A 15,330-nucleotide genomic window follows, 5' to 3' on the forward strand; every position below is an offset into this window, starting at 1 on the left:
CACGTCATGCACTAACTCTACGTAATGCTTGGCTGTCATTTATGAAAGTTGGCTAGCCCAGTCCCATAGGCTATACTCTACATTGCATCATTATCAAACGAGACAAATGTTATTCTTATTTTCACACTGTCTATTGTATCCATGTGGAAGTGAGGAGTTGGTGCGCGAGGGCAGCTCAACATTTAGTTTATGAATGCGGTTGGTTTCCTTTATCAGAATAAAACATCAACCCTGATCCTTTGGTCATATGTAAACCGATCAAAATAAACTACACCAGTCTCATCTGCAGCTGCCCTCAGTGCAGAGACAAGGCCGGTGCTGAATAATTTTTTTATGATGGTGGGGGTTATGGAGAAACTAATGACAGTCCAGCTCTCCACTTGAAGTTGACTGTTTTGCTCGACCTGGCAACAAGGTGTATGATTTCTGTTGTCAGTAAGAAACAGAAAGCTGTCAAGTCCCGCCAAACTATTGTGACCTCGCTTTGTGGAACTTCACAAGCCTCACCATAAAGTTTCCACCTTGATTAAGGATAGGCCTACCCTAGTCGACACCGTTCAAATGAAGATGAAAATCTGCCATAATCACAATAGAGTACTTGAAATGTACTGTCAATGGGATCACTATGGCATTTGTTACCAGAGATGGGCAGTATTTGTCTCGGTTACATATATTTGAACTGAGTATTTAGTCATTTGTATTTTCGGATGAACTGGCGGTAGTAGTTGGAGAACCATTGTAGTTCCTTTACGGTGGCAGGTTTGGGCCAGTTAAGCACGGCCGTGACTTTGCCTTCGTCCATGTTGACCCCTCCTGGTGTCAGCACGAACCCTAGGAAGGTTACCGTAGTCACGTGAAAGGCGCTCTTCTCAGCCTCGACATAAAGATGGTGGTCCTGTAGTCGTTGGAGGACCTGTTGCACATGCTGTACGTGTTCTGCAAGGGAGTGAGAGTAGATCAAGATATCATCAATGTACACAATGATGAACTGGTGGATCCTGACCAGGAAAACTTCATTCATGATGGGCTGGAAGACTGCGGGAGCAGTGGTGAGACCGTAGAGCATAATCAGGTATTCCTAGTAACCCCTTGCGGTGATGAACCCTGGCTTCCACTCATCCTCACTTCGTATACGGATCAGGTTGTAAGCACTACGTAGGTCCAGTTTGGAGTAGATGGTAGCCTGTCCAGCTTGTTCTAGTGCGGCCGGAATCAGAGGAAGAGGGAAGCAATTCTTGATGGTCAGGTCATTCAGGGGTCGGTAATCTATGCAGGGAAAGAGACTACCATCTTTTTCCTTCACAAAAAAAGAAACTGGATGCAGCTGGAGATGTGGATGGACGAATGAATCCCATGTCGAGGGCCTCTTATGTCGGTGTCCATAGCCTCGTTCTTTGGGCTGGACAAGGGGTAGGACCGACCCTTAGGGGGCGGCCCCAGGAACGAGGTCGATCGCGCAGTCCTCCGGTCGGTGAGGGGGCAGAATGGACACCTTTTTCTTGCTGAAGACACTGAAACTGGGCATATACAGGTGGGATGTGGGTTGGAATGGCAGACTCCAATCCTTCTATAGAGGTGGCTCGACAGGGTAGACTGAAGTAGTTCCTAAACAGGTGGGAGACCATGACAGCAGTTCCCCTTGTCGCCAGGAGATGGCAGGGTCGTGAAGGCTTAGCCAGAGGTGACCGAGGATGAGGGGTTCTTTAGGTGAAGACCACCATTCACTGAATGACTTCAGAGGGAACGAGGCCAATCTGAAGGGTGATACGTTCGATCATGCAAGTCACACGACCAGTTCCGAGAGGTTGTCTGTCCAGCGCATTAATCCTAAAGGGAGGATTAACAGGGATTAGTTTGACTCTTAACTGTTGTACCAGTTGTTCGTCAATGACATTTCCTGCCCCCCTATTTCCTGACCCCATTAGCAGAAAGAAGAGCTGGGATACCAAACCAAACAGCTAGTGAGTCGGTAGTTACTCTCCACAATAGTGGCGCAGGTTTTCATGTAACCTCTTGTCTCTCTGCAGGCGTGAGAGGGGCGTGGCCGAGTTGCATGGGTTCGGGGGCTATTGGACCATGGTGGACGAGAGAATGGCGTGGAAGACTCGCAAGCAATGGGCGTCTGACTGTATAGGTCTGCGGTCCACCAATGGATATGGACATCCGGATGTATCGGTTGAGGTCTGTTAAATCTCCTCTGCAGCCAAGGTCCTCTACCCCTTCGGTAGACTGTAAGGAGAGCTGGTTCACTCCATCCACTGCCGGGCAGCCTTGGTGCGGAACTCAAGGGCATACTCAGTGGTGGACTGATATCCCTGTCGCAGCTCACATAACAGGTCCCCGGTGTGACGACCTGAAACTGAATGATCGAACACCTCCTTGAAGAGGGCGTAGAAACGTGATTCAGAATACAGATCAGAACTTTGAGAGGTCCACAGAGCTGTGACCCAATCCAGAGCTATGCCTGTGTCCACCCTGTCTTTGTCAGAGGTGAAGTCAGCGGGGTGAAGTCAGCGGGGTGTGTACAGGTTACACTGCATAATAAATCCTTGACATTTCCATGGGGAGCCGTCATATTTACTAGGCATGGATATAGGGGAGGATGAACGATCGGTATCGGTGAAGCAGGAATGGACTGGCGAAGTAGGTCGCAGAGTTCATTGATCCTTTCCTCTCGTCGGGCTAGACGTAGCTGCAGCTCCGCTGAATCCATCTGTCGTTTTTGGTGAGGTATTCTGCACTGAACAGGATAGGAGACAAAGAGCTGGTTTCAAGTGCAGAAGGTGTTTATTGAAAGGGGCCATAGGAGGAGGCAGATAGCTGGGTCCAGGGGTAGGCAGAAGGTCATACACGGTAGGTCCAAAAAATGGCAAAAACTATCATACCTGGGAGGAGAGCAGGACAGGAACAACCAGCGTTCCAAAAGAAGTGTCTCAAAACAAACAATACCTGATGGGATGCAAGGAACTGAACTAAATAGTGTGGGATGATGACTTGCAGGTGTGTGAACAGGTGATTAGAATTCCGGTGATTGGGATCTGGAGCGTGAACTGGAAAGTGGGCTGAGTTCTGGGGATCTAAGTGTTTGGGAGTGAGTTGGACACAGACATTACAGGACTGAACTACACTCCTATGTATTTTGTAACAAGATACATTTGAGAGCTGTAATTTACATTTTCAAAATACTTTTCTATACCCTTTTTTTATATTGGTTCACAATTTTGTGGCTCCCTTTCACCCTGCATTGGTAGCAGAAGTCTGATGGCACCATGGTGTGATAAGACAGTCTGCTAAATGAACTATTGCAAAGCATGCAGAGTATTACTCTGCTCCCCGACCCCGAAACAAGGACAATAGTTATACCCAGTGTGCTTTGCAGGCCATTTTGGTGTGTTTATTTTCACATTACATTTACATTTTGGTCATTCAGGAGACACTCTTATCTAGACTGACTTACAGTCAGTGCATTCAACTAAGGTAGATAAACAACAACATATCACAGTCAGGAAGTAAAACATCTCTGTAACCGTTACTGAGAATGTCGTTGCTGTTCGAGCCATCTACTTGCAAATTTATTTCTGCACTTTAAAATACAAAATGTATGTATTTTAATCAAATACATTTCAAAATACAAGTATTTTATAGTTTATGTTGACACATTGATCTTTATGGTATTTTGTCATTGTATTTTTTTTTTACCAACCCCTGTCTCTTACTTGCACCATGGATCAACATCATGGACAAATGGTTGTTGTAGCAGCAGGTCGGGCTGTGAAACACGTTAGAATAGAACAAATTAGATCATTAGCTCATGACTTCCATGCTGGTTGTCCCTGTTATCATCTTTCTTCTCCAATTTTTAATTTTTTTTGCCTGTGTATTTTGCAGGGTAGATACATCACCAGGATAGGCGACAAGTTGTGAGTGACTTCTCATATTATTTTGTAAAGATTAATTTCATGTAAAGCTCCACCTCACAAGTAATGTTAAGAGTTCTGTCGCTTGTCTCTCTATGTGTGTGACTATACTACAAATTAAGTGAATAACATAGGTTAAAATGTCATTTGATTGATAACTGTCTGGTGTGTAAATGTGACAAAAACATTGATAAGAGAGAACTCTGTATTCTTGGGTTGCGCACAAGAGAGTCCTTTTTGGCACACTTTGGGTGTAGTGCATTGCAATACAATCACGGTTGTTGAGGTGAAGGATTCAATTGAGGCCTTTACGGGAGGAAGCGTCATCACGGTTGTTGACATGAAGGATTAAGTTGAAACATTAGCAGGTGTGAATGACATTATGTGAAACTCCAATTTAACAGTTATTTTCAATTTATGAACTGAGCAGGAGCAAAGGACCTTCGGTGAAGTTCCACATGGTAAAATTCTCTGTTAATTTCTTGAGCAGAGTGGGGGTGACAGACTCTGGTGAAGCCCTTTCTGACAGATTATTCAGTAAATTTATGTACGTTTTGATGGAACTCTATATGATAGATACACTTTTTGTTTATTTCATACAGTTGAAGTTGGAAGTTTACATAAACCATAGCCAGACAGTTAGGATTGCCACTTTATTGTAAGAATGTGAAATGTCAGAATAATAATAGAGAGAATGATTTATTTCAGCTTTTATTTCTTTCATCACATTCCCAGTGGGTCAGAAGTTTACATACACTCAATTAGTATTTGGTAGCATTGCCTTTAAATTGTTTACCTTGGTTCAAATGTTTTGGGTAGCCTTCCACAAGCTTCCCACAATAAGTTGGGTGAATTTTGGCCCATTCCTCCTGACAGAGCTGGTGTAACTGAATCGGGTTTGTAGGCTTCCTTGCTAGCACACGCTTTTTCAATTCTGCCCACAAATTTTCTGTGGGATTAAGGTCAGGGCTTTGTGATGGCCACTCCAATACCTTGACTTAGTTTTCCTTAAGCCAATTTGTTACAACTTTGGAAGTATGCTTGGGGTCATTGTCCATTTGGAAGACCCATTTGCGACCAAGCTTTAACTTCCTGACTGATGTCTTGAGATGTTTCTTCAATATAGCCACATAATTGTCCCTCCTCATGATGCCATCTGTTTTGTGAAGTGCATCAGTCCCTCATGCAGCAAAGCACCCCCACAACATGATGCTGCCACCCGGATGGTGTTCTTCAGCTTGCAAGCCTCCCTCTTTTTCCTCCAAACATAACGATGGCCATTATGGACAAACAGTTCTATTATTGTTTCATCAGTCCAGAGGACATTTCTCCAAAAAGTACGATCTTTGTCCCCATGTGCAGTTGCAAATCACAGTCTGGCTTTTTTTTTTAGGTTTTGTAGAAGTGGCTTCTTCCTTGCTGAGCGGCCTTTCAGGTTAAGTGGATATTGGACTCATTTTACTGTGGTTATAGATACTTTTGTACCCGTTTCCTCCAGCATCTTCACAAGGTCCTTTGCTGTTGTTCTGGGATTGATTTGCACTTTTCGCACCAAAGTATGTTCATCTCTAGGAGACAGAGCACTACTCCTTCCTGAGCGGTATGACGGCTGCGTTGTCCCATGGTGTTATTACTTGTGTACGATTGTTTGTACAGATGAACGTGGTACCTTCAGGCGCTTGTAAATTGCTCCCAAGGATGAATCAGACTTAAGAAAGTCTACAATTATTTATTTTTTTAGGTCTTGGCTGATTTCTTTTGATTTTCCCATGATGTCAAGCAAAGAGGCACTGAGTATGAAGGTAGGCCTTGAAATACATCCTCCAATTGACTCAAATGATGTCAGTTAGCTTATCAGAAGCTTCTAAAGCCATGACATAATTTTCTTGAATTTTCCAAGCTGTTTAAAGTCACAGTCAACTTAGTAAACTTCTGACCCACTGGAATTGTGATACAGTGAATTGTATGTGAAATAATCTGTTTGTAAACAATTGTTGGAAAAATGTATTGTGTCATGCACAAAGTAGATGTCCTAACCGACTTGCCAAAACTATAGATTGTTAACAAGAAATTTGTGGAGTGGTTAAAAAACGAGTTTTAATGACTCCAACCTAAGTGTATGTAAACTTCCGACTTCAACTGCATAAGGAGGATAGCGAAAGGGAGCCGGCTATGTGTAATTGTATGTGTGACAGTATGATTAATCGAGTGATTGTGTGACTCATATGGTTTAAGAGCAGCACTGGGTCTCGCGAAAGATATGTGTCGCTTACGCTGTCTATAGTGATAGACAGTCGCTCCAATGTTAAAGTGATTCCTCCACAGAGTTTGATGACCTGGGTTGACCGCCACGATCATGGAAGGTTTTTAGAATAGGCCTAAATTGACATGGAGATGACGGCCAATGCGGAGTGCTTAAAAGTAACGGAAGGTATATTTGTTCATCCTGAAGGAAATATTCAAAAATGATATCCAACGAAAAAGGGTTTAACCCGAGGTAGAGGTTTTAACATAGACAAGATTCACGGTACTCATAGTCTATCAGTTGAAGTTGAGTTTATAGGGAGTGTTGACAGTATGGTTCAGAGTATGAATGTGTTATTAGTAGCTTCTAGCAAGCATTCAGATAATGCAGTAGAGTGGTCATCTGAAACTAGTGTGTTCAAGATAAATAGCTAAACAAACAGATGGGCTGCTTCTGGACCAGATATTTGGGGAATATTTGCAAAGCACTATAAATGTCTCTCATTCTCCTAACATACAAATCACATGAGAATCGAAGGTCATTTCCATTCCGTTCCCCCTCCAGCACATCTAGGTTAAAGATACATTTCCTGTGGACTCGTAGATAAGCCTCCACCAGTGAAAGTGAGTGGTAGCCTACTCGCCTACTTGCTTAACTCAAACAGGCTGTAAGAGAAAATAGACAGCACAGCTAAGAATAGCAATAAATACACAAGATCGTCAACCTGGCTGACATTATGATCTAATTATTATGAAATAAAATGATAATTTCATGCTAAATATAATCTACTTCCAGTACATGAAACCACTGTCAAAGACTGAATCAAGTAGATGTTTTTTGTAGAATGAGGACTCCGAACCAAAAGAGCTGATAAACTGTCACCCCCGGACGTGTAAATAACAGATTTCATATTTTGACTATTGATTCTCTCAGGGACAGGAAGTATAGACCGCAAGCCATACGTCAAATGCAACAGGCCTTGACGATAAGATGAGACTAGTGGAATGAACTCTGGGATGGTTTCAACTTTAGTAGGTGTTATCGAGGCCTCCTGCAGTGCCAGTTGCAGCAAGCTCGATCAAAAAAGGGAAGCGAGGTACATAATTAAGGCCTCCCATGATAGGAAGACAGCTAGGAAGACAGCATACACAAAGTAAGATTGATTAAGATTTTGAAGATTGATTAAGATTTCGTGAAAACTAACTAAAAGTTTATTTTCTCTTCCAGGACTGATGGAATGTCCACTACCAAGTATTCTGATGAGTTTAACAAGGATTTTGTATCTCTCCCTTTGAAATTCTTCTCGGGGCACGCCACCTTGGGAGAACATGTACCAGAAACCGGCTGTTAAAGGAGCTCCCAATGTAGTACGGCCTGGGCCATTTGTTTGTGATTGTTTTGGGATTGCCAAAATTGTGTATTACCCGTAGAAGAGTGATTGTTGATTGTGGGGGTCTTCACACTGGGGGATTTTTTTTTAGCAATCTTGATTTTAAAGAAATGCATTGAGATATGTGTATGTACCAATCCCAGTTTTCCCATTTAAATGAAATGAATGAAATAAATATTAACAAACATATGCTAACTTTACATATCTGTCTCAGAATTACAAGTATATCTCATAAATAAATATTAATACATGCAGCGTAACAGTCACAATTTCTTACCTGGTCCATTTGAATGACAATATTGTAAAATTGTCCCATCCCCTTAGACCATCAAATAAAGCCATGGGCTTTTTCTCCACATACTGTATTGTGTATCTAACTCAGGCAAAAACAATTTTGCCCCCCGGCCATCTCTGACTAGCCTACAGCACATTTTCTATATTAGCGGGTTAGGGTGGGGCGCAGGCATCAGATTTTCACTTTATCACATATTGTCAGGTAGTTGCAGATGGGTTATTAGCAATTGGGGGCGGGGCGGGTGCGGGTGAACAAATAGCTGACCAGCACACCACTAGTGTGGGCTATCAAGATTGCCTCTGACTGGCAAGAACTCACAGGGGGTGTGGCCCAGGGAGCACTGTTAGGTTTATTGATCTTCCTTGCAGTTATTGACAGTGCTGCCAGAGACAATGACAATCGCTGGAAAGATATGTTAATGATTTAAATTTAATCCATAATTGTACAGTGGATAATATCTCCACACCAAAAGCAACCTTAACTGGTCTATAAGAATAGGTCCATAGAAGTGACATTACCCTAAACCCTTTAAAATGCAAGATCCTGTAACATTTATGAGAAACCCGCCCCCTTCATGTCCCCTTATGATACTATTGATAGATAGATGAGAAAAACCTGCAAGTCTGTGAAAGTGTGTCATTGTGTGTGTTTTCGTGTCCATGAGCGTGACCATGGACCAAACATTTTAGAGGCCCTCCTGTTGGCTGGTGACAAAATGTAGCTGTTTTAAAGGTAATTTCTATACATTTTGCCATGTGGTGGACACAACAGTTAGCAGTTAAGGTAATTTCCTCAATTCTATACATTTTGTCATGGCTTATGCTATCTGAGTGACTCAAACATTATAACAAAATCAATGGGGGCCCCATGCCATGATAAAAATACTCCTGAATGCTTAATTATTTTAATTTTAGAATCTCCCTGTTAAGAACTGTTAGTTCTCAAAAATGATCTTATTAAAAAAATATGGTCCATTATCTTTTCTACGTACATTATATCTGGTTTAAGTCATTTAAGTTTACACTGAAAAATTACTGTTTGGACATAGTCAGCACGAAAAAACACTTAGGCGGCCCAGCCAAGACTTTTCTCTGATAAAACCCTGATAAAATAATCTGCATAGGAAAGACCAAATCGAATCAATGATTTATAAGATTTAACGTACCACAAATAGACCTGGTAGCCATCTACACATGCTATGTTTGACCCTGCCTAGAGTAGGTCGCACCAGCTTGGCACAGCTCCTTGACTCAAGGCCTCTCTGACCAACTCGAGCGCATACAGAAGCGTGCTTGCAGAAGCAGCCTCTGCACGGCATTTCCTGGATACAAGGATGCTCTGACTTCACTATCACTGCCCTTACACAATATGAAAAATGTATCTCTAGCCACTTTAAACAATGCCACTTCATAATGTTTACATACCCTACATTACTCATCTCATATGTATATACTGTACTCTATACCATCTACTGCATCTTGCCTATGCCGTTCTGTACCTTCACTCATTCAAATATTTTTATGTACATATTCTTCATTCCTTTACACTTGTGTGTGTATAAGGTAGTTGTTGTGAAATTGTTAGGTTAGATTACTCGTTGGTTATTACTGCATTGTTGGAACTAGAAGCACAAGCATTTCGCTACACTCGCATTAACATCTTCTAACCATGTGTATGTGACAAATACAATTTGATTTGATTTGAAGCAAAGCGAGAAACTGTGTCTGGACTTTACTGTCTTCCTGTTCAAGTACCCCTTCAGAGACTGGTTACACGTCTGTCGAGGACAAGTGTCAGGCAGATCCACCCAAAGAACCCACCTTCTCTCTATTCCACAGGCCAAGTCAGAGATATTAAAAGTGACCCATACCCTACCTATGCAAATGAATCAACAAAAGTCTTTCAGTTTCATTAATGCCGTGATTTTTACTTGTGATTGCAACTTGAACGTGTTTTTGTGTATGCATTGTAATGTACAGTGTATGCATTGTAATGTACAGTGTATGCATTGTAATGTACAGTGTATGCATTGTAATGTACAGTGCATTCGGAAAGTATTCAGCCCCATTGACTTTTTCTATATTTTGTTACGTTACAGCCTTATTCTAAAATGGTTTGAATTGTATTTTTTTCTTCATCAATCTACATGCAATACCGCATAATGAAAAAGCAAAAACAGTTTTTTTTAGAAATGTTTTCAAATGTATAGATTTTTTTTTTTAAATATCACATTTACAAAAGTATTTAGACCCTTTACGCAGTACTTAGTTGAGGCACATTTGGCAACGATTACAGCCTTGAGTCTTGGGTTTGACTCTACAAGCTTGGCACACCTGTATTTCGGGAGTGTCTCCCATTCTTCTCTGCAGATCCTCTCATGCTCTGTCAGGTTGGATGGGGAGCGTCGCTGCACACCTATTTTCAGGTCTCTCCGGAAATGTTAGATCTGGGCCACTCAAGGACATTCAGAGACTTGTCCCAAAGCCACTCCTGCGTTGTATTGGGTGTGTGCTTAGGGTCGTTGTCCTGATGGAAGGTGAAGCTTCGCCCCAGTCTGAGGTCCTGAGTGCTCTGGAACAGGTTTTCATCAAGGATCTCTCTGTGCTTTGCTCCGTTCGTCTTTCCTTCGATCCTGACTAGTCCCCCAGTCCCTGCTGCTGAAAAACATCCACACAACATGATGCTGCCACCACAATGCTTCAACGTAGGGATGGTTCCAGGTTTCCTCCAGACATGACGCTTGGCATTCAGGCCACAGTGTTCAATCTTGGCTTCATCAGACCAGAGAATCTTGTTTCTCATGGTCTGAGAGTCCTTTAGGTGCCTTTCTGCAAACTCCTAGCAGGCTGTCATGTAGTGGCTTCCTTCTGGCCCCTCTACCATAAAGGTCTGATTGGTGGAGTGCTGAGGAGATGGTTGTCCTTCTGGGAGGTTCTCCCATCTCCACAGAGGAACTCTTGACCTCTGTCAGAGTGACCATCAGGTTCTTGGCCACCTCCCTGACTAAGGCCCTTTTCCCCCGATTGCTCAGTTTGGCTGGGCGGCCAACTCTAGGAAGAGTCTTGGTGGTTCCAATCTTCTTCCATTTAAGAATGATGGAGGCCACTGTGTTCTTGGGCTCTTCAATCCTGCAGAAATGTTATGGTACCCTTCCCCAGATCTGTACCTCGACACAATCCTGCCCCGGAGCTCTACAGACAATTCATTCGACATCATGGCTTGGTTTGTGCTCTGACATGCACTGTCAACCGTGGGACCTTATATAGACAGGTGTGGGCCTATCCAAATCACGTCCAATCAATTGAATTTACCACAGGTGGACTTCAATCAAGGATGATCAATGGACACAGGATGCACCTGAGCTCAATTTTGAGTCTGATAGCAAAGGGTCTGAATACTTATGTAAATAATATTTCTGGTTTTTTTTGTAATACATTTGCAAATGTCTAAAAAACTGTTTTTGCTTTGTAATTATGGGGTTTTGTGTGTAGATTGATTAATATTTTTATTTAATTTGATCAATTTTAGAATAAGGCTGTAACGTACTAAATACAGCTATGAATACCTATAACCACAGTATCCCAGCAATCCCAGCAATCCCAGCAATGCAATCACTGTTCATAAATGAACATGTTTAGTTATTATAATCATATGCTATACAACAAAAGCTGAAATGTATAAATAAAATGTTTAAATCATTGAAAAGCTAGTAAAATGCAAAGCAAAATCTGATTTTGAGTTATTTCTACCAGACTATGTATCTATGCTTGAATTTTACCACTCCATTTCAGCATGGATGTGGCATGTGTTGAAATGAACACCAGATGACAGCATTGTAAACCCTTAGTGATTTCTAAAAGGCTGTGACTCACACAGAGCCTTTAGAAAATAGACCCCAATTATCCTATGGATCCAATTGTCTCACACAATTTGTGGCCAAGGTAACTTTTCAAGTCAGTCCACTTCTGTATTTTCATATGACAGCATGTCATTAATTATTTATGAAGCAAGACTGGTCTGGTCTGAAAACACTGAACACTTTCAACTATCATAGTTTCAAGCATTCTAGTTAATCATGTCAGCCATTTCATTGTGTGCTTGTATCTTATTTAGTAGGCCTAGGCTATGAGAGCAAAAGTAGCATAGGACTCGTAATAAATAGGCACATAAGGCCTACTATATTGTGGACTATTACATAAGAGGGTAATAGGCTAATAATAATAAAATCTATTTTAGAAAACGAGTGCATTGAAATGACCATTCGTGATTAGAACTAAAATAGTTGCCATATACAAACACCGATTCTCTCATTATGATTTTTGAAACAATGTATCAAGCTTAAAAACACGGTAACATTACTGCGGGTCTTTGCTGCGGACAAGCTCACAAAATAATGTGCTCTCTGATTGCTTTTTATCCCTGTCAGTAACCTAAAGTTAACGCCCCATTTCCTCAATACTATCCTATTGCGCCATTGAAACCGTGAAGTGGGAGAGGTCGTTTTTTTCTAGCCGGCGTGCCCACTATAAAGCTCCACGTCTGGCTACAAAAGCCGAGGAAGTATATACATACTTGTTTTTGTACGAGCGGGTGGAGCAAGGAATAGTATCAAGAAAGAGTTTGCACCGGTCAGTATTTGTTTTGTTCGAGACTTATCATTTATTTGGGCGCTCTCAGTTTTCTGTAAATATGGCAAGGTCAAGTAGATACTATGCAAGATTGTACAGGAAGCGCTACCGGTTAAATGTATAACGCCTTGTTTGTTCGCAACATTGCGGGAAAATGTTTTTTCTGATAGCATTAGGCTACCTTCGTTTTAGTGTGGACATTCTGTTCTATGTCATTGGCATCCCAAACCATAGCCTACTCTGGTACGCAGTAGTCAGATTAAGCCTTTAAGCCCTGTGTTTATGAAGTGGCTCTTCATTCTGTTCATGTCTCCATTTACTGTTGTGTAGCCACGCTTACTTTACCAGCTGAAAATGTCATAAGCAGACAATAGTGGTACATGCCTTTTGCTGCGTTCTTAGTAGGCTGATGTGATGGCCTATTTATTTAGTAGGCCTTTCTATTAGTGTGGCTATATTCTGTTGACCAATGGCCTTTCTTTATAGCGCTGGGATGCAATATTCTTTTGTCTCATGGCTTCAATGTTTCTATTTCCACAGTGACCTTTAGATCATCAGTCAGCCTTAACATCAAACTGTACCTTACTCCACCTGTTTCCTGCAAACCCAAGTCTTGCCAAAACCTCCACAATGATGCAAATTAGCAGTGACCCAGCCAGCAACAAGAACTCCCTCCTCAATGTGATGCACCGCTTCATCGCTGCAACCAACAACATGGATGAGACCATCATGGTACCCAGCCTGTTGCGGGATGTGCCCCTGGAGGTGCAGGAGAGCCAGCAGGTTGTGGTGGTGGAGAACGAGCCTCCCTACCCTAACAAGCAGAAGGACATGTACGAGCACTACCTCCTCCTCAAGTCCATCAAGAATGACATGGAGTGGGGCCTGCTGAAGAGGGAGATGAGCGGTGGGGCCAGCTTCCTGGAAATGGCTGTCAAGCAAGAGGAGCAGCAGTTGCTAATTGGGGAGCTCCCTGGTGAAGAGGGCTCTGATCTGGAAGGCCAGTTCCACTACCACCTCAGGGGACTGTTTGGCGTCCTGTCAAAACTCACAGTGCAAGCAGACCACCTCACCAACCGCTACAAGAGGGAGATCGGAGGTGGTAACTTTATGAGATAGGGTCACTTTTGACTGACCTTGGACTGCTTGACTCACACACAGTGGTGTTATCGGAGACTTAGTGCAACTGACCAGGGACCGGTGTACTGACCAGGGCCTGGTTTCCCGGGAGCATCTTAAGGCTTAGTTAATTGTTAGAACCATAGGATCCTATGGTTTTAATGATGAACTTAGCCTAAAGATTATTTTGGGATACCGGGCCCTGAGCTACTTGACTTTCAATCCTGACTTGAGTAGTGACACGCCACCCCCTCTCGTCCCTTGCTTCCCAAAACTCCACTAATCATACATTTAAACCAATCTGATTGACACCTGCACATGTTCCTGAATGGTTTAGGCCATGTCTGATTTGTTGAACTGTGCATTGTAACTTCATCAGAGTTGACATTTCATGCTTATTGGCTGTTTACAGAGTTGTTGGTATCGTATTTGGAGTCTTGTTGAATCATGGCTCTGGTAGGTAGATAACATCAGTCTTCATTTCAAGTCCAAACATTCAATGTGGATTCACGTGTATGTCAAAGGAACTGGGTGTCTGTATGCCATGTCTTTTGTAAATGTCTCTAAAAAGATTTGACTGCAGGAGTATTTAGAATGCTGGTTGTTCTGTCCCTCCTTAAAATGTAAAGCACACTTTAGCATATGGGCTTGTTTTTAAGGGCCTTTTATTTAAAAAATAAAATTAAAAAAAGGTAATGATGTATTCATGTCTCTGTAGCACTCCTGATGAAACATGTTGTGCCTTGAATTTCTATAACTCAAGTCCTGCTCCGATGCCCATCTTGTCCACATTGTCTGATTGGTATAAAAAATGTCAACCTGCCCTTTTTGGAGTGATGGTATTGTAACACTATTCCTTTCTGTGTTGTCCTTGGTTATTTCAATTTTTATATTGCGCACAAATGCAGTACAACTAAATAAAGACTTAAACTCCTGTTTTGTATTCAGCTCAAATTTGTGTGCAGGTAATGTCAAGGAGTGGTATTGACTAGACTTGTTAAGGGTCAATGGCTATGCCATTTTCATTCTAGTAGTTTTGTCCCTGGTTTAGTTGTCAGTCTATATAGCATAGGTTCTCGCTTGGTCTGCATTCCAAATGTTGCTTGCTGATGTTTGTGGTAGAGTCCTGTTAAGACTAGAAGGTGACTTTGACATGCTACAACATGAGCACTGATTTCTGTTCTGTACAATTGCTGTTGTCTTCATTACAATACAGGCTCCTTGAAAGTTTAACGCAAGTCTGGGAACTAACTTGCGTAGTATGAGGCTTATGGCACACCATGAGCCCTGGAATGACCTTGGGTGAACATTGATGCAGTTATTGTATATCTGTCAGTAATATTTAGCTGTAAGGGAAACTTCTAGCTGGGGTTATCTGCGGTCATTTGACCCTTAACTATTTCCTGCGTTGAGCTCATGGCTCAATTCCCTAAGGTGTGACTTCTCATGCAAGTGATGGCAGCATTTCTGCTGCAGTGGGCCTGGTTAAGGAAATGTAGGTTCATAACTGATTTACAGTGCTTTCGTATGCCATTGAGTCATAAACACAGGACTGATTTAACCTAAGAGTTCATGACTGTTTTCTTTGTTCCTCAGTCAAAATATCAATGGCTGCTTAACAAGTTTCCTCAACAATCAGCTGGCAATTGTTCAACCTGCATATCACACAATCTTGTTTGACTCGGACGAGAGATGAGATATAAAAAGGAGCATACAGCTATAAAGATTCATGGCAT

The 15,330-nt window shown here is 42.1% G+C and overlaps 1 protein-coding gene across 1 annotated transcript; it reads left to right on the plus strand.

Moving 5' to 3' along the window:
- Positions 1–12,345: 12,345 nt before the first annotated feature.
- On the plus strand, positions 12,346–14,529 carry LOC135526310 (mid1-interacting protein 1-like). The gene is made up of 2 exons (XM_064954571.1): positions 12,346–12,475; positions 13,016–14,529. The coding sequence occupies exon 2, from the start codon at positions 13,106–13,108 to the stop codon at positions 13,592–13,594; it is 489 nt and encodes a 162-aa protein (XP_064810643.1). The 5' UTR covers positions 12,346–12,475; positions 13,016–13,105; the 3' UTR covers positions 13,595–14,529.
- The last annotated feature ends 801 nt before the right edge of the window (positions 14,530–15,330 follow it).

Source organism: Oncorhynchus masou, chromosome 32, assembly GCF_036934945.1.
Source record: "Oncorhynchus masou masou isolate Uvic2021 chromosome 32, UVic_Omas_1.1, whole genome shotgun sequence".
NCBI lineage: Eukaryota > Metazoa > Chordata > Actinopteri > Salmoniformes > Salmonidae > Oncorhynchus > Oncorhynchus masou.